The sequence below is a fragment of the Cynocephalus volans genome, chromosome 2 (genome assembly GCF_027409185.1).
Source record: "Cynocephalus volans isolate mCynVol1 chromosome 2, mCynVol1.pri, whole genome shotgun sequence".
Taxonomy (NCBI): domain Eukaryota; kingdom Metazoa; phylum Chordata; class Mammalia; order Dermoptera; family Cynocephalidae; genus Cynocephalus; species Cynocephalus volans.
Window position 1 is genome coordinate 95,145,386 of NC_084461.1, and position 19,078 is coordinate 95,164,463.

General features: G+C 33.1%; 1 protein-coding gene across 5 annotated transcripts in view; it reads left to right on the forward strand.

The window, feature by feature from the left end:
- FER (FER tyrosine kinase) overlaps positions 1–19,078 on the forward strand; it is a 468,630-nt gene that overhangs the window by 136,826 nt on the left and 312,726 nt on the right. For 4 of the 5 annotated variants that reach the window (XM_063085334.1, XM_063085333.1, XM_063085335.1 and 1 more), the window contains exon 9: positions 6,340–6,529. In XM_063085334.1, coding sequence (XP_062941404.1) covers positions 6,340–6,529 — 190 coding nt within the window. Of the gene's footprint in view, positions 1–6,339; positions 6,530–11,912; positions 11,984–19,078 lie in introns of those variants that run through there. The other variant, XM_063085337.1, reaches the window with a different exon arrangement.

The following is a 19,078-nucleotide window of genomic DNA, read 5'->3' on the forward strand; positions in this document are numbered from 1 at the left end:
ATGTTAACAAATGACCAAGTAGCTCTACTTTTTATAGTTTTGCAAATGCACACATTGTAAATGACTTCTCTTTTAAAATTTAGTGGAGATAAAGGAAGACAATAGAATATGCTGACTCTGTCACCAAGATGTCTGACTGTATTTGTTGGAAGAGGTAATCTTTAAGGGTTCCCTTAACTTAGAAGTTAGGAGAATCTTTGATTTTTTTTTTTTTGACTTTAAAAAAAAATTTGAGTATTTGCCTCTCTTTTCATCTACACAATGAGTAAACTCCACATTCTTCTACCAATTTATGTTTTTCGGGAGATGAGAATGGGAGTAAAAGAGAGGGGGCTTAGAGGGTGATGAGTGTATGGAAAGTAGCATGTCTTAAGTTATTACTCTGTGCCATATATTATGCTGGATATATGTATTAACTCACTGAATGTTATCTTGCTATGCTGTCTGTATAATGGCTTGTATTTTACCTTTAGGGCTTTGAGAGTTTAGATAACCTACTTATAACCATATACCTAGTAAGTTGTAGAAAATGTATAAGTTCCTGACTCCAAAGCTACTGTCTTTTTAATCATAGAATTTGCTTGATCCTATGATTTTAATAGCATGCTTAGGAGAATAAGTTAGAAGGGGTAAGTAATGTCAAACTTTTCAGGGAATGAGACCTGTTTCTGTTAGCCTTTTGTTACCATGGAGTTTTTTTTGTTAGCTTCAGGGCATAATCTTGAGAATGTTAGGTATACTTAGATAACTAAAAAGTCATTGCTACATCTCATCAATTCAGACATTGGTAGGGTTAAGTTTGCCTTTCAATTGTGTGTTAAAATATTTTGCTAAACAAATAGTCTGAAAGGGATTCTAAGGTGAAATGTTTGCATTTCAATTTCTTAATATTTCTTGAGCATTTCCTCTTTTGGTGTGCATGTGTATATATCTACACATACATATTAAAATACATATATATAATTAAAGACAATTTTTATCTATTACAAATAGAATATATTTACTTTGCAACACTGTTAGCTTCATATACTGTTTCTTCAAAGTAATAAAATCAATAAAACTACGGTTTTTAACAGATACTAAAAATATTCTTTATCACATTCTTAAATTATTTCTAAATCAACGGAATTATACTGAATTTTTACTCAATAAAAATACCATTATTTGTCCTATCAAAATGTAAGGGACTAAAATCAAATCCTTTAAATTTGAATTTAAATGTCTCTAAATCATCTTCTAATAACAGTGAAAAAATAAATTATATGACAAATCATTTGGTAGCTTTGATTTCTGTAATTGAGTAATATGGAGTAAAAATAAACCTAAGGAATAGCTTTTATGTGATGTCAAATTTACACTAACAAGAGCAGAATTCAAGCTTACATAGTAATGCAGGTCATGGTTGAAATGTAGCTATTGCAGTATTTTATAAAAAAGAAAAAAAAAGAATGAAAAGAGTAAAACCAGCCACTTGAAATGGTATAATTTTAATACAGCACAAAGTGTCACTCTAGTATACATACCTTTACTCATTACTTCTAAAGCATATTTATTCATATGGAAATAATATCAATCTTTTCCTGATTTATGATCCTTGAGCACTTGGTTAGAAAATAGTTTATGGGGAAATATGCCAAGCATATGTCATTTATGACTCAATGGCATAAAGAGCTGTAATATTACTATTGGTTTGAATGTTTGGTTTGATTTAAAAAAAAAGTAAGTAATTATTTAATTTTGTATTGTTTTAACCTGTTTTATACCATTATCACTTTGTACTTAAAATACTTTATGTATTGTAAAATCATAACTCTTAGAGCCATGCAGAATTTTAAGAGATCATTTGATTTAACCTCCCTGACTTTCTAATTATGTGACATCTGAGGGCCAGAAATTTTAAGAGACTTGCAAAATGTCACATCTAGTTTCTGGAATAGTGTTCTAGTCTTAAAATTATGGGACTTTTTTTTTTTGGCTTAGAACTTTTGGGTATGAGTTATGTATGTGTACTATAAGAAATATGCTATATAAACATGGAATTCATTCAGTAACAATTGATTGCACATCGTCTAGGTGCTGTGAATACAGTGAGAGGTAAGACATACATGGTCACATATCTCATGAAGCTTATACTTTTGTGGAAGGGACCAATATGAAGTTCTAAAAAGCTACTAGTTGTGATAATTGCTATGAAAGAATGAAACAAGGATGCAGATAGAAGAATAACAGAGGAGCACATACTTAACATAGATGGTTGGGGTTTTCCTAGGAGAGAGCATTTTTGCTGAAACCTGAAGGATAGAAGGTGGCCTGTATATGGAGAGTGTGTGGAAAGAGTGTTCAGAGATAGGAAGTAGCATATGCAAAGGTCCTGATCCCTTCCATGTTTTAAATTTATTTATGGCTTGCTATGCATCTTATATTGTATAATTATGCATTTACTATAGTTTTCTACTTATTGAAATATACATAGCTTGTTTGCTCAATGGTGTTATAAACATATAAAATAATTGTATAGTATGTGTATTAGTCCATTTCTGTTGCTTATAACAGAATACCTGAAACTGCACAATTTATAAGAAAATGAAATTTATTTCTTACAGTTTCAGAGGCTGGGAAGTCCAAAGTCCAGGGAACACATCTGGTGAGGCCATTTTCTTGATGGTGACTCTACATAGAGATGCAGGGCATCATATGGTGAGAATGGGCTGAGCAAGAGAGAGCTAACCCACTCACTTGCTCTCCTTATAAAGCCATCAGAACCATGCCCATGACTGCTCATTAAACCATCAATGGATTAATACATTAACAAGGGTGTGATCCTCACAATCTAATCACCTCTTAAAGGCACTACCTTTCAATTACCATAATAGGATTTCCCACCCTCTTAACACTGTTACAATGGAGATTAAGTTTCCAATACATGAACATTTGGGGACACATTTAACCCATAGCAGTATGTTATATATTGATGACAGCAGTACTTTTTTGTGGTAATTATTGACAACCCATAGCAGTATGTTATATATTGATAACAGCAGTACTTTTTTGTAGTAATTATTGAGCAAAAGCAAAATATTAATATATGTGAAATTATGTCATTATACATAAGGCTACAATGGGATTGATAGGAAGAAGCTAACTTTGCTGAGAAGCTAATTTTTTCATGATCAGACATGAAATCAATGACTAGAAAAAAGGACTAGAGCCATACCTGTCTTGCAAGTTTCATTGTCTTTAAAAACCACTAAACTCAAAGCCAGGAAATTTACACTGTAATATCATTCTTGCTGTTAGGGTAATGACTCAGAGTGTCTAAGTAACTGCCAATATGATATAATACAGTGGTTCCAAGAGCTGGATCTTGGATATTCCTAAGAGCATAAATATCAATGAATAGTCATCTTTTAAAGGAAGAGTTCCAACTTTCAGTGGAAGGTTCCATAAGGTTCCATAAGGTTCCATATTTTAAAATAATTAAAACTGGTAAGGGGCTATTCAGGTTCCTAATGAGGGTGAGAGAAAATGGATTGCTCTAGTTAGAAAATCACAGTATTAGTGATTCTTCTAATTACATAAATGTTTTAGGATCATTTTTTATCCAGGATAAAATAAGGGCAAAATAATAGTAATACATGGAGATTCAAAACACCATGAGAAGTCATTTTAAAAAATAGAGTTCTTTCTCTAAACTGTATAATATATATGACTTGAAAAATTTTTTTCAATTTCAATTTTCTATAATGGTTTAATCCTTTCCTTTTACATGAAATGAAAATGATATGATTTCTATTAGAGTTTGTAATTTCTTCTTGTTGCTGTAAACAAAATTGCTGCAGACATTAGAGCTTAAAACAGCACAGATTTATTCTCTTGTAGTTCTGGAGGTTAGAAATCAGAAATATGTGTTACAGCCTAAAACCAAAGTGTTGAGAGGGCTGATTTCTTTTGGAAGCTCTAGGAGAGAATTTGCTTCTTTGCTTTTTCCAACTTCTAGAGGCTGTCCTCGTTTCTTTTCCTTTTCTGCTGCCGTTCGCATTGTCTGACATTGTATCTCTTGCCTCCCTCTTATAAGGATGCTTATGAATATTTTGGATTCACCTGGATAATCTCCCCATCGTAACATCTTTAACTTAATCATATCTGAAAAGTCCTTTTGCTATGTAACGTAAAAGTGAAAAGAGAGAAAAAGCAGCACTCAATCTCTGAAGCTGTGCCAAGTTTGCCTTTCCAGGCCCCTGATGGGACTCTACCCCATCCTGTGTTCACAATTCAATTCCACCATATTTAGGGAGCATCTCCACAGAGGAGGGTGGGAAGCTACAGAAGGTGTGACAAGGCCACCCTGCCGGCCAGTCCCAGTCACATTCCGTGAGGCTGAATAATGAGCCATATTCAGCTTACTATGAAGTTTAAGATAGAGTAATATGTATGTTATTTACTTCCATAAATAGAGGTTTTTTGAATTACACTTAGATATTCAGTTAATATTTAATATTTTTGCAACTGTTGTGCCTGATTTGTCATATTAAATTTCATTTTTACAAAGCTCATTTTCATTCTTTTAATTTTAATTTAATTTAATTTTTTGCATTTTTCCCATTAGTCTTTATGAAATTCGTTTGCAAAAGACCACTAGTAACAGTAATGATTTTAGAGTTTTATTTTTCCTGTTGATTTTGTCCACATTTTTGAAATCATGCACCTTCTTTTGACTGATCTTCCAGACATACCCGAGAATGTACTTTTACCATCTTACCTTGTATATTTTAAATTGTTTCTTATACTATTATCCTTGTGATTTTTTTTTTTTTTGGTAGCTAGGAAATGCAAAGAAACCTTAAGGAAGTTTTAAGTACATTGTGGGTGTAATATTTTCTAAGACCTGGTTATTATAAATTTATGTTCACAAAAGTGATGTTTTAAAAATCAATTTCTGTCAAGACATTCACTGAGAAAAAGTCCCAATTTATTACAATAAAGGAGTACCAACTAATAAGCAAACCAGCATGAATTTAACAGGAGGTCTGTGTGAATTTAGAACATATGTTACAGATTGTTGAATGATAAGTGATACAAATGATAATTACTATTAATTGAATTTTACTTGTTAGAGTGGTCTGTCTTCTGGACATTGCTAGGTCTCTCACAAATATTCTTACTCATTAGTTCTGCTTTTCCCAAACTTCACTCTGTTCTCTGTCTTTTTGCCTGAAACTCATTTCAACAATGTAATTGAGGAGATTACAGCTTTCTTTATAGCAGTCACTGAGGTTGCATCCTGCTCAATTAGACTGGAACTTGGTTTTCAAAATATTGATCAGCATATTTACAAATAAATCTTAATGTGGGTAACTTCTGCCTATGAATATTTATTCAGTTTATGTTAATCTGTACAAGTTCAATTTAAGAAAATAACATTTTCTGACCTTATTCTACAGTTCTTAAGCTTACTAATTTATAATCTATTGTCCCTTACATATTAATAATTTAGCAGTGCATGGTTCAGTTTTTTAAGAAATGAGGGTATTTCAAAAAGTTCATGGAAAGATTCATATTATCTTTTAATTCTATTTTTCCATGAACTTTTGGAAGTGTTATCTGATTATTATACTATACTTGTATATTGGGGTGTTTGTAGAGCTGTTCCCATCACCGCTACCTGTTTTCCTGTGGGTTTAATGTGGGTGAATTAGTTTGAAATTCCCATTGAAGGCAGCACCCAAGGGGTAAAAGTGACAGTAAGGCAACATGTTGCCTGCATAGTTCATTAAGGAGAGATGGTGATATTGGAAAGATTTGGGGACTTACATTTTGCTCATTCCCTTAATCAAAGCTCAGCCCTCAGTCCTTGTCATAACAGCTTTCCCTGACTCCAAACACTTACCAGTCACGACATACACAAAAGCTTGGTGCCCATGATGTCACCTTGATTTGATTTATTTTACCTTAGGCCCAGATCTGACACTATGTATATTGCCTTTGAGATTTGAAATAAATTTAAGATTCTCCTTCATTTTAATTCATTTTAGGCCCTAAACTTCTGGACCTAAGTGTCTCTACTCTGTGAAGTATATGGTTTAGCTGTAAAATAAAAGGAATGCCATAGATCACAATATATTTGACAGTGTCTTGAATTTGGCTTTTGCTTCTAAACATTTTCTTCCATTTTGCTAATGCTAACATTTAATAAATATTGTGATGACTTAAAATCTATTTAGTTTCATATTTCTTATGATTCTGGTGGACTCAAAGAGGAAAATGAAGGAAAACAAAAGTATAATGTCTCTACTTCTTAAAGAAGTTGAAATAATTTATATTTAATTTATTCTCTTTTAGTATTGTGCTTCTGCTAAGCCAAAAACAGACACTTGAAGAGCTGAAACAGTCAATCCAGCAGCTGAGATGCACTGAGGCAAAGTTTGCAGCACAGAAAGAATTACTAGAGCAAAAAGTACAAGAAAATGATGGGAAAGAACCACCTCCAGTTATAAATTATGAAGAAGATGCACGATCAGTTACATCTATGGTAAGCTAAAGAGTAATCTAGTGAAAAACGTGAAGGAGTAGTGTCTAGGTAATTAGTGAATATAAAAAGTAATTCCAGTTTACTATAACAAATTATTACTCTTGTTAATATGCAGGTCCTATTAAACTTGTTTGTAAATGCAAAATAGACTTGTCAGTCACCTCAGGTCACCTGGAGAGCACTTTCAGGAACCACCTGTAGAGTCAGAGGAAAAAGCTCTTCTCTTGCCTTCAAAACTGAAAAGAAAGACTGCAATTGTTTTTATTCCTGGGAGACAGCAGGAAGGTAGGGTGTTTTCTTAAGATAGAAGTAAGAAGTAAGGAGAAAGCTATTATTTTTTCTTCTTAAGAACAATAGAATCTTATTTACTTCAGAGTGCTAGTGTGTTTATTGTTTTCACAATACAAAATACTGATTTAGTTTAAAAAATTTTTTTTGCTCATAAATATGATCCTTAAACTACGATAAATACATTCAAATTCAGCAACTTGAAATTCAACTCATTTCATATGGTTTTATTAACTTCTTAAGAATTCCTGGTATAAATTCTTTCTTTCCTTTCCTTCTTTTCTCCCTCCCTTCATCCCTCCCTTCCTTCCTCCCGTCCTTCCTTCATTCTTATCTATATATCCATGCATCTATGTATGTATGTATGTATGTAATGTATGTTATGTATACATGTATCTATCTACCATTGGTGGTGGTTCTGACCAATGGGAAATTTTGCCCTCCAGAGGACATTTGGCAGTGCCTTTAGATATTTTTTGGTTGTCACAACTGATGAGTATTTTCGATATTTAGAGCATAGAGGCCGGTGATGCTCCTAAACATCCTACAATGCACAGAACAGCCCCTTCTTCACACTCCTGACAAAAAATTATCCAGCCCCAAATGTCAATTGTGCCAAGGTTGAAAAAGTCTCAGCTATAACTTTGGGTTTTTCTGTGGGTAGCTGAATGTAGTTCATAGATGGAACTATTATAATTTATGATGCTATAGCTGATATTTCAGTAATTTTTAGTTCATATGGTTCTAAATAGAACGATTTGATTATCAAATGGATTAAATGTCTCCATAGGGGGAAAAGACTGTATCTGAAAGTGACAAATGTAGAAATGAATATGAAGTAATTAAACTATTGTGGCTATCGCTATTTTTGTTACTAATTGAGCCATACTCATCTACACATCACTTTGTGAATTGTGAATTACGATTCCTTGCCTTCTTTTACTGTCCTACCTATAAGGATCTTAGCATATGTTCCAAGGACCCTATTAGAGTCCCTCTCTTGCTTTATGACTCTTGATAACTATCTGGAATATACATTCTTTCAGAGGAACTTCTGAAGTTTTGGGGCTTTTTTTGGTTGGCTTTTGAAAACCTTAGATAGTAAATCTTTGTACTGAGTGTGGTTATAATATTCCCCTGTCTCCATGTGGGTGTGGAATTGGTTATTTAATGGCTTGACTTAGTGGCATATTGGTTAAAACTAGCTATCTAATTTTAGGGCAGATAATCCATGTTGGCATTATTATGATAAAATAAAAGATAGTTATTTAAGTTGCTAGATGATAGAAACCCCTGCTTAATAACTATGATTCAAAATCTGGCTTTCAAATTTAAAATATAATAGTTAATTAATTCTTATTTTATTAAGAGTTTGTGATCATTTGGAGTTTAATCTTTCGTAATTGTAAAAGAAAAGCTTTATTCAGCAAATGAATTAAATAATGTTTCAGACAGAATGTATAATACAGTTTAAGAGAACAAACTGCTTTCTGTCACCTTCAAACTCTGTCTTGTACCCATTTTTTATATGGTGATAATACCTTGTAAATTTTTACAGAGGAAAGCTGCATATTTCATTTTATTCAACTTATTTTAAGTAGTGGAAATAATAAGTTTAAACATATTTTATCTATTAATTAAAGCAATGCCTTTAGTAAGTCTTTAAGGAGTTTTACAAAGGAATATTAAAATATATGTAGTTTAAAGTAATAAGCTGATTTTTATCAGTCATAGTATCTGCCAAAATGATGCCAATTAGCAAGGTTTTGCAATATGTTTTATAGAGCAAAAGCCAGTAGAAATATTTGCAACGCACAGTTCTTAAAACATAATACTGCCATGTATATCAGTAAAATCTTTGCATAATTCAGTCTTTTCAATTAACAATTAGAATATTACTTTTCAGTTTATTGAAAATAATAAAAATATTAAAGCTTTAAATGGGTTTCCTCCCTCCCCAAATGACTGTTTAAGAATTGCTTTATGAATAACATTACAAGAAAAGCCTGGATTTAAAATAAGAAGTTTGATTGGTATTTCCTCTTTATAAATTCCATCTTTATGAATGGTGTAAAATTTCAACAAAAGGAATTTGGTTGAATATTGGAAAAATTGGAAGAACTCAAAATTAAACTATTTTATCATGGGAAATTGTGAAAACTTGTCCTAAAGATTCTTTAAGAGTAGGAGAGACAGTTAGTTATTGTACATGATCTTAGTTAGTGGCATTGACTCTTCAGTAGTGAATGTTTCTGTGGAAGAGTGTTATAAGGAACTGTGTCATAGAGATGGGCCATGGATTGTATGTTCTTATAAAAATTTCAGCTGATTCAGATATGTAAGCAGCGTTAGGGTTGTATAGTCAGATTCTTAGATAGATTCTTTATAAATTGCTAAGAGTTAAAGCCCATTGCCATGTTTTGAATGTTTATCCCCTCCAAAACTCATGCTGAAATTTAATTGCCATTTTAACAGTATTAAGAGGTGTAGGTCCTTTGAGAGGTGATTAGACTACGAGAACTCAGTCCTTATGGGTGGGATTAATGCCATTATGAAATGGTGAATTTGGCCCCTTTTGCCTCTTTGCCCTTCCACCATGTGAAGATGAAGCTGTCAAGGCACCATCTTGGAAGGCGAGACTGGGCCCTTACTAGATGCCAAACCTGTTACCACCTGATCTTGGACTTCCCAGCCTGAAGAACTGTGAGAAATAAATTTTTGTACTTTATAATTTACCAAGTCTCAGGTATTCTGTTATTGCAGCACAAAATGAACTAAGGCACCCATCTATTAATTTACAAAAATCTAAAAAACTTTGTGAAGGCAATAATATAATCATCTCTGTCAGGACAGGTCATTCTTCTAATATTGTCTTTTTTCACCTTAGGTCTAATTTTGGCCAAAATGCAAAGGAACAAAATGATAAATTTTAAGTATTGCACAGTCATTCTGTATTGTCTATGCATCTTAGCCCGTTTTCCACTGCTATAACAGAATACCACAGACTAAGTAATTTATTAAAAAAAAGAAGTTTATTTGGCTTATGGTTCTGGAGGCTGGGAAGCCCAAGAGCATGGTGCCAGCATCTGTTGAGGGCCTTTGTGCTGCATCACAAAGGTGGAATGCAGAAAGTCAAGCAAACATGGCAGAGAGAGGATGGGGCCTGAACTTCATCCTTTTATTAGGAGCCCGCTTCCATGATAATCGCATTAATCTATTTATGAGAGTGGAGTGCTCATGACATAATGACCTCTTAAAGGTCCTACCTCTTAATACCGTCACAATGGCAATTCAATTTCAACATGAGTTTTGGAGGGGACATTTAAATAATAGCACTATGGTTAAGCATTTTTCATTTATTCATTCAAGCAATATTTACTGAGCACCTAATATGTGTCAAACACCTTGCTACATGCTTGGGATACAGCAGTGTATAAAACTAATAAAAAAACTCCTCACTTAGAGGTTACATGCTGTGATGAGTAGCAGTTGATAAGTAAATTATATGTTATGTTGGATGATAAATACCAAAGAGTAAAAACAGAGTAGGGGTAGAGGATTGGGGGTCTAGAGGGTCAGAGTTTGGGACCCAATTTTAAATGCAAGTCAGGATAAGCATCACTGAAAAGGTGACATTTGAACAAAGATTTGAAACGGGGAGCTAGTAAGCCACTTTAATTTCTGGGGAAAGAATATTCCAGCCAGAGGGTGTATCCATTGCAAAGACTATAAGACAGGAGTATCTTTAGACTGTTCAAGGTATATCAAGGAGCTCTGAGTGAAGGGAAAGATGAGAGCAGGGGAAAGAAGTTAGAAAACTAATGGGGAACAGATCTTGGGGCCTTGGATTATGGCCTTTCTGTGAGTGAAATAGGGAACCATTGTGGTGGTGGGATAATAACAGAGGAATGACATTATTCTGACTTTTGATTTAAGTGGGGAGAATATACTTAAGGGGAGCAAGGATGGAAGAATGAGACTATTGCAGTAGCCTACGGGATAGAAAATTATGGTTTGAGTAAGGATGGGAGGATAACACTGGAAATGGCCAGAACTGTTTAGCTCCTGGACATATTTTGAAAGTTGAGTCTGTGAGATTGCCTATCGATGTGGGGTATGAGAAAGAGGATTCAGGGATGGCTTTAAGGTTTTTGGCCAGAGCACTAGAGGAGTGGAATTGGTTTTGAGTGAGCTGGAAAGACTACGTGTAGAACAGCTTTGATGAAGAAGATCAAGACTTCAGTTTGTCTTTCCAAAAGGATAAGTCAGTAGAAATTTTGGTATTTGGGTCTGGAGTATAGGAGCATGATTGGGACTGGAGATATAAATTTGAGAGCTGTAGACATCAGATGGTATTTAAAACCACTTGACTGTAGTAGGTCACCAAGTAAGAGAGCATGGAGAAGAAAAGAGGAACCAAGATTGAACTCTGAGGCACTTCAAGTTAAGGTGTCTAGGAGAAGAAGAGGAATAAGTAGAACAGACTGAGAAAGAGAAAACAGTGAGGGAGAAGACAATAAAGAGAATCTGGTATCCTCGAAGCTGAGTGAAGAATGTGTTTCAGGGCAGAAGGGAATAATCAATTGAGTTAAATATTGATGGATGCAGTAAAGTGAGCACTGATAGTTGAGCATAGGAGTTAGCAACACAGAGGCCAGTGATGAGCAGTTGCAATGGAAGGGTGGGATGAAGCCCTGATTAGCATGGGTTTAAGAGAGAAAGGAAAGGGAAAAATTGCATATAATGAGCACAGATAAATTTTTCAAGGACTTTTGTTGCAAAAGTGTAAAATAATAGGGCAGTAAATTTGGAAACATTTGAGTATTTATTTATTTAAAGAAGAGGAAATTATGTCTAAATGTTAAAGGTGTAATCTAGTAGAAAAGGAAAAACAAACCATCTTGGGAAGAAAAGGGGCAGTTATCAAAATAAATTCCTTAAGTAAGTGAGAGAAGATGGGACCTAGTATCCAAGTGTACTGGCTTTAATATTGGCACAGTAATTGCAGGCAGGATGGTAGTTATTGATAGGTGGATGGATATGGTGGAGATAAGACTTCTGCTAATTTTCTCTTCTGATTGTTTTGTGTTCTCAGTGAGGTAGAAGTCAAGGTCACTGGCTGAGAGTGAAGTTGCGGGAAGAGGTATTACAGATATTTGAAGAACAGAAGAAGGTGTGAAATAATCATCTAGGAGAATGGGAGAATGAACGGACTAGGACAATACAGCGTGATTGCTGACTAGTAGTAAGGGCTCACCTAAGGTTGTGATCTTCCACAACACAACCAGAAATATGTAGTGAACTGTATATTACTGGGATCATGAATTTAAGGAGGGACTTGTCAGCGTGGTAGTCTTTTTTCTAACAGGTGTGCTAAGCCACCCTTGCACTATGCAGAGTAAGGAGAGAGTTGGATTTATTTAAGGCTATGGTTCATCGTAAATAAGATGAATGAAGTAAGAGAGAGGCAAAGGAGGGAAGGTGCATGTAAGAAAGTGATTATAATGATTGACAAAAGAATTTAAGTTGCATAAGGAAGAGAGAGGACATCAAAAAGGCAATGGTAATTTTAAAAAGTGGTGAGATCAGTTCATAGGAGCCCCAGAGTGATCAAAAGACAGATGATAAATATTTAAGTCTAAAATTTTGAAAGACAATGCTTATCTTCCAGATTTCAGCATAGAATTTAAGGAAAAGTGCTTTTGGAAGATAGGTTGTTAAATCAGTTGATGGTGACATGACAGGATAGATAATTAAATCTTAAAATTTTTGAATTCACTGTTATTTCCTCTAGCCAATCACACTATTAGCAGAATAAATAATAAGAGTGAAACAGTTCTAATGACACACTTGTGAGGGAATATAATGAATAGTGATTGCTTCATGTCTGCCACAACAATAAAAGCCTACCATTTTGTAAACCTTAATATTAAAAAATAATTTTGGGGGGCCTTACTAAGTAGAGTAACCTTTAAAAAACATTAATCATAGTGTTAACTTATTTGCAGAGTTTCACCCTACCTCCCCCAACTTGACAGCATTTCTATAACACTTATAATCATATTAGGAAGATTAGTCTTTTCAGCTTATAGATTTACTGGAGAGGAATAAATTCATTTGAACTTTAGCAGTACTCTATCACAGAGGATAAAACGAATTAGAGGAATATGTATCTTTAGTGAATTTAGAGAAAATATCTTTGAGACCATTATAATTTCAAAAGGTGAAGCACAATGATAATTTATAGAAGCCCTTTCTGATTGTGCTAGTAATACTTATTCTGCTGGGCTGGCAGTAGTACCGGTCTGCGTTTTATCATACTGATTTGCTCAATTAGATTAGGTAAATTCATTATTTTCTCTGTATACATATTCTACTGGTTTGTGGGATATTAATAGGTGTTTTAAGAAGAAATGAGTTTCAGAATTTGGGACATGTTGGGCTAAGCCAAAAAGAATAGTAGTATTTGACGGAAGGAATTTTCTGAGACTTTAATATTAAATGCTCAAATAAGGGAGATATTGTATGGAATACCATATCTCTGAAAATACTGCCCTAACCCCCTTTAAATAGCCTCTTGAAAGGATCACAGTGCAATGGAACATACTGAATGGTGAATTAGAAGATATATCCTTTCTCACCAAATTGGGATAATGACAGATTAAATGTGCTGATAATTCTGAAGGCATTTTTAGTTGCTTAACTACTCTGTAAACCCAAGGATTATTTTATATAATACTTTAATTCTAGCACTTCAGGGTAGAAGAATCTGCCTTCTGAGGCAAGTTAGGAGGTTGATCTCTTTCTTTTTTGCCTTTGGATAGTGGTGAGACTACCAAAATTTTCTAATCCTTGAGAAAACATCAGCTGCTGACTTTCTGGTCATATTTATTTATTTATTAAAAACAACAACACATTTTTTCATGTTTGTTTTTTAGCTGTCTAGTTGTAAGAACATAAGTTTTCAATCAGTGTATGTTGAATTGAGGGATTGGACTTTCTTTTCACTACAGAATTATATAGTTATTTTACTTTATAACAGCATGTGCTTTGGACCAAATATAATAATTTTTGTTGAAAGAATCTTCCTTACACGTCAACTATATCTAGAATTGATGGCACTATGTATTCTTTTAAAGTATGTTTAGCTATTCAATAAGACAATTGCCTTTACTTTGATGTTTCTGAAATTGCACATTTTAAGTCCTTTTGCTAGACTAACATACAACATATACTTATCTTCTCTGCATATCTTATTGAATTAGTTTTACTTAGTTGAACAGTAATATAAGTAAAATCTTGTTTTGTTACATTTTTAACCAACAAAATATCTGATTTGTTGGCTAAAAATTATCATTATGACTCAATAGTAATCCATTTTACAGTAGTGTCTGATATTTCAATTTTATGCTTATAACACTAAAAGAGACTGAAATTGATTGAGGCATCATATTGCCTGCATCGTTGAAGTTTTATCTATTTTATCTTCAGGGAAACTTTTTTCTTTAAGTGCCTAATATAAATATGGATTCCAAGCCTTACTCACCAAACAATAATACACTGGAAAAGGTATGAGATTAAGAATCAGGGGACCTGAGTTGAGTTTTGTTTCTTCTTGAGGATTATGAGCAAATGAGTGACATGGTTTTCAATTGTTTTTATAAGGACAGTTTCAGCAAAAATCTTTATAATACTATTATGTGTATATATGGAGTTTATGGGTAAGACATTTTCTGTAGGAGAAAATAAATATATACTTTGTTTGCCTTAAGGATTTCTGTGATGCTAAAATGAGAAAATGTATGTAAATATATTTGTATGTTAGAAAATATTGTGGAAACATAAGATTCTGTTTCAGCTTTTTCCAGTTATGTACTTTAGTTCACTTGTAAGTTAATTAGTAGATATTCACTGAGTTCTTCAATGTGAATTGTAGATTTTTCTGCAGAATTATCTCATGTATTTCTTATTTATTAAGGCAAAACCTTAAAATTTTTTTTGCATAGGTAGTACGTGCACATGTACATGGGTGTGTTCCCTTCCTTAGTCTTCCCAGCTCCCTTCCTCAGATGCAATCTTCCAGAAACATTGTATGTAAATAAAAGCATAAGTGTAAATTATATGTTTCCTGCTCTTTTTAGACAAATGGTAAAACATACAACAGTATTGTTCTGTCCTTGCTTTTTAATTTGATGTATCTTATAATTTTATAATAGTGTATATACAGTTACTTCATTTATAAATTTATTCAACAAACAAATACATACTGTCAGTTAGGTGTCAGGTATTTCAGGTTCTGGGTATAGTAGTGAACAAAATAGACATAATTTTTCTGTCATATGCCTTTTACTCTAATTAGAGGAGACAGTCAATAAACAATTAAATATATAGTATATCAGGTGGTGGTAAGTTCTTTGGGAAAAAAATACAGGAAGATTGGGCAAAAGGAATGCTGGCAAGTGTTTTTATATAGGAAGTGGTTAAGGAAGGCATCACTGATAAAGTGGCATTTGTGCACAGATCTGACAGAACTAAGGGAGCAAATGATGAGACGTCTGGGGTGAGAATATTCCAGGTAGTGGGAAGAGCAGATGAAATGCCCTGAGTCGACAATCTGCTGGTGGTGGTGGAGGGACTACAAGGAAGCCCAGTGTGGCTAGAACAGAGAGAGAGAGTAATTGGAGATGGGGGTCTGAGAAGTAGCGGGCATTTAGATCATACAGTCATATAGACCCTTGTGAGGATTTTGATTTTAACTCTTAGAGAAATTAGAAACCATTGAGGGTTCTGAGCAAAGACTGACATGTTTACATGATTTTCAGTCTTTTGTTGTTATAAAGACAGCTTCATTGAAAATCTTTGTAATAATTCTATTACATATATATATGGAGCTTATGGGTAAGACACATTTTAAGTTTTGTGCAGTTTATATAAGCTTACATTTTACTGTTGAAATAGTTTAAGTTTCTGAACCTGAGAACGATGTCAATTATAGAAATTAATTATAACATTAATATTTCAGTTTTGTAGATTAATAAATTTTTGCTTCCAGCTTTCATGTGGCATGAATTTTAGCATGCTGAACTTTCAGTGGTTTACTAGGCCATTAATATTATTAAATTCTCCTATGGATCTGGCACCTAAAGTATATTTATAGGTGTATGTTATACTTTATGTAAAGTTGATTTATAAATTTCTAATTTATAAAACAGAGAAGATAGGAAGTGATTATGATTATAATCATTTTACAGATGATTCATGTCAAGATTCCTTTAAATAGTCATTTTTCTTTGGTTCATATGAATGAAGTCATTTTACATCAAAGGCTAGCCAATGGGTGATACCAGAGACATTCTATTTTATTAGGCCACAGTATCTTCAGTATGGGGGTAGAAAAACCCCAAGCCATTAAGCTTTCAAAGTGTTTTTTAATCTATATTTGAACTGTTATCTGTACTCATCTTCTTATGCATATGCAGTGGATATATAGGCCAAAATGAAAAAATGAAAAGTAGCTTTTTCATTTGATTTTCTAAAGTACATGCATATATATATTTCAAATTCCTTGTTTTAATTATGGGTTTCTTAATTTCTTACCATAAACTAACTGACCAGGGTGAGCTAGCCCTAAAAGGGTATAATAAAAGGAGAGAGAAGATAATGTTAGGTAAGAATCAAATATCTACTATGATTAATGCAAATAAAAAGAATTAATCACTCAAATATACTCATTCAGTCATTTCGGATTCAGCAAGTGCTTAATGATTACTAACTGTGTGAATATTATGCATGGGGGTTTTGTGGGAAGGATGGATCAAGTAGAATATATTTAGATGCTGCTCTAGGATTTGGTGGGGGAGGTGGAGCAGAAGTAATTGATTTAACAATTAACTGAAAGTTGGCTGCATTTGGACTTGTATGTATCCAGATGTTAAAATATTTCAAATAAGTTAGGTGTCTAGCAGTAACTATATACCAGAAATGTTTACAGAGGGAATGAATAGGTAAAGAATTTAAAATACAGGTTAAAATTGATACTACTCAATTTTTTAAATTGTTTAAATGTTAAAATTAGTTTCTATCAAATATTTCTCTATAAATAAGTAATTGTGGCAGTAGTATTCTAACAGGGTGACAGATTCTCCAGTAGTTACAGAGAAAATGACTGATGAGCCCCAGCTGCAGAGCCAGACTTGTTGGATTTGAATCCCTGCTCTACCACTTCATAAGTATACCGTGTTAGACAAGTTATGGGACTTTTTCTGCTCTCATTTCCCAGTGTGGTAATTGAGATTACAGTATCACCTGCTCTTGGGTTTGATGTGAGGAATAGTTAAGTTTATATGTTTAAAGTACATAGAGCAGTGCCTGCCACGTAGTAAACCTGGTTGTCCTTTATATAGCTGATATTTGATTATTTGATTAAATATCTCAGAAGTGATAATTTAATGTGTGTGCTTATTTCTTTGCTAGTCTTCGTTTCTTATTCTTGGTATTATTTTTTATTAAACAATAAATCCCTTTCTTTTTAAAAAACAAACTCTTAATTTTTATATGATAGATAAGCATGTTGGAATCTACTCTTCTCTGCATTTGAAGTATTGTTGTCCTTTACCCATAATAGAGTAGAAAATATTTTTTAAACAAAGTATCATGTAATTAACTTAAGACTTATGCATTGCTTCTATAATTGACCTATGACAATAGAGTTGACTAGCTAATTTTTAAAAAAATATTTTTAGTATAATTAGTTTAACTACTAGAAGCTCACTTTTTTCTTTCACATACACTATTAAAGTTTGTGTTTAAAATTTTGCAGGAAGCAATTTTTACAAAAATAGCACTTGTGTCGTTTTAGTGCCAGTTTTCTTTTATAGTTTAATTTGAATAGAAGTGAAAAATTCCTAAGTGCCATTATATTCTATGATTATTTGTTCATTCCTAAAATAACATTAAAAAATATGCAGTTATGGAAAATTGAATTAACAGCTTTTGATACTCATATTGTCTGCTTTTAATGATTCTCCTTGCTGTCATTTTATGCGATACCATTATTTTCTTAATTCTATCTGTTGAAGCCTGGTTTTCTGCATTCTCTTTGATCCCTTTCTCTCAGTATTGTTCAAAAGCGACCTTTGTAACAACAGGGTAGGATGGAAAACATGGGAATTGGAGTCAAATCATCCTGTGTTTAATTGCCTTTAGGTGGATTTTCCTTTTCTTAAGCTCAGTTTCTTTATCTGTATAATGTAGTTAAAAATATGCACCTCACAGGGCTATATGAATGAATGTGAAGGAGAAGCACAATATAGAGCCCCAGACATAATTAGTACACATTTGGCTTTCATTCCTTTTCTTTCCCTCTCTTCTCTATTTCTCTTTTCTCTATTCTGTCTCTTCTACCTGTCTCTATCCTCGTTTCTCTTCTTCCTTCCTCTGCCTTCTTACAAAACACTATTAACCAACTTCTATGAGTTTCTATTATGTGCTGTGGATGGAGACATCCTGGAGTAGTGGACAGTCTCTGCACTTACAGATCTACATTTAGCAGGCAGAAAATTGCAATAAACAAACGATTAACAACAAAACATCAGATAGAATTAAGCGCTCTTATGAAATTGATCATTAGTATTCATCACACTTTATTCTTCAGCCCTTAGTCTTCAGCCCTTTTCTTTTGTATTCATACATCTGTGAACTTTTCTTTCTTCTGTCATGATTTAAACATTAATTGATGACTCCTAGATCTCCATTTTCATGGAAATTGTGAATACAGGATAACCACTCAATATAAAGATAAAAAATATAAGCAGAGAAGTGACTTATGCAAGTTCACACAAAAAAGGTTAAATGTAAGAAAACATTTTAGTTTATAGAGAATAATTTTGTTATTTATACACTAATAAGATTTTACTCTTTTACATTTTTCGTATTAACTGTTTACCTCATGGGTAGAGGTAGTATTAACTGGCATCCATTATATGTTAATTAAAAATTTTTTAAAAAAAGAATTTTGGATTATGATAATGTAGGTTAATGCAGATTGAAAAGACTGAGGAGAAATTTAATTACCTAAAAAACAAAAAAAAGATATTTAGATACATGGCTAATTTTCTATAGTGACTGTTAGGAATAAAATTGTTAAAATTTTTCAGTTGATAAATGATTACAATTCTTTCTTTTCTCCTATACAATAGTTTTGTTTTTGTTTTCTTGTCCCCTTTAAGAGGTAAATCAATCAGTATGCAATTACTTGCATAT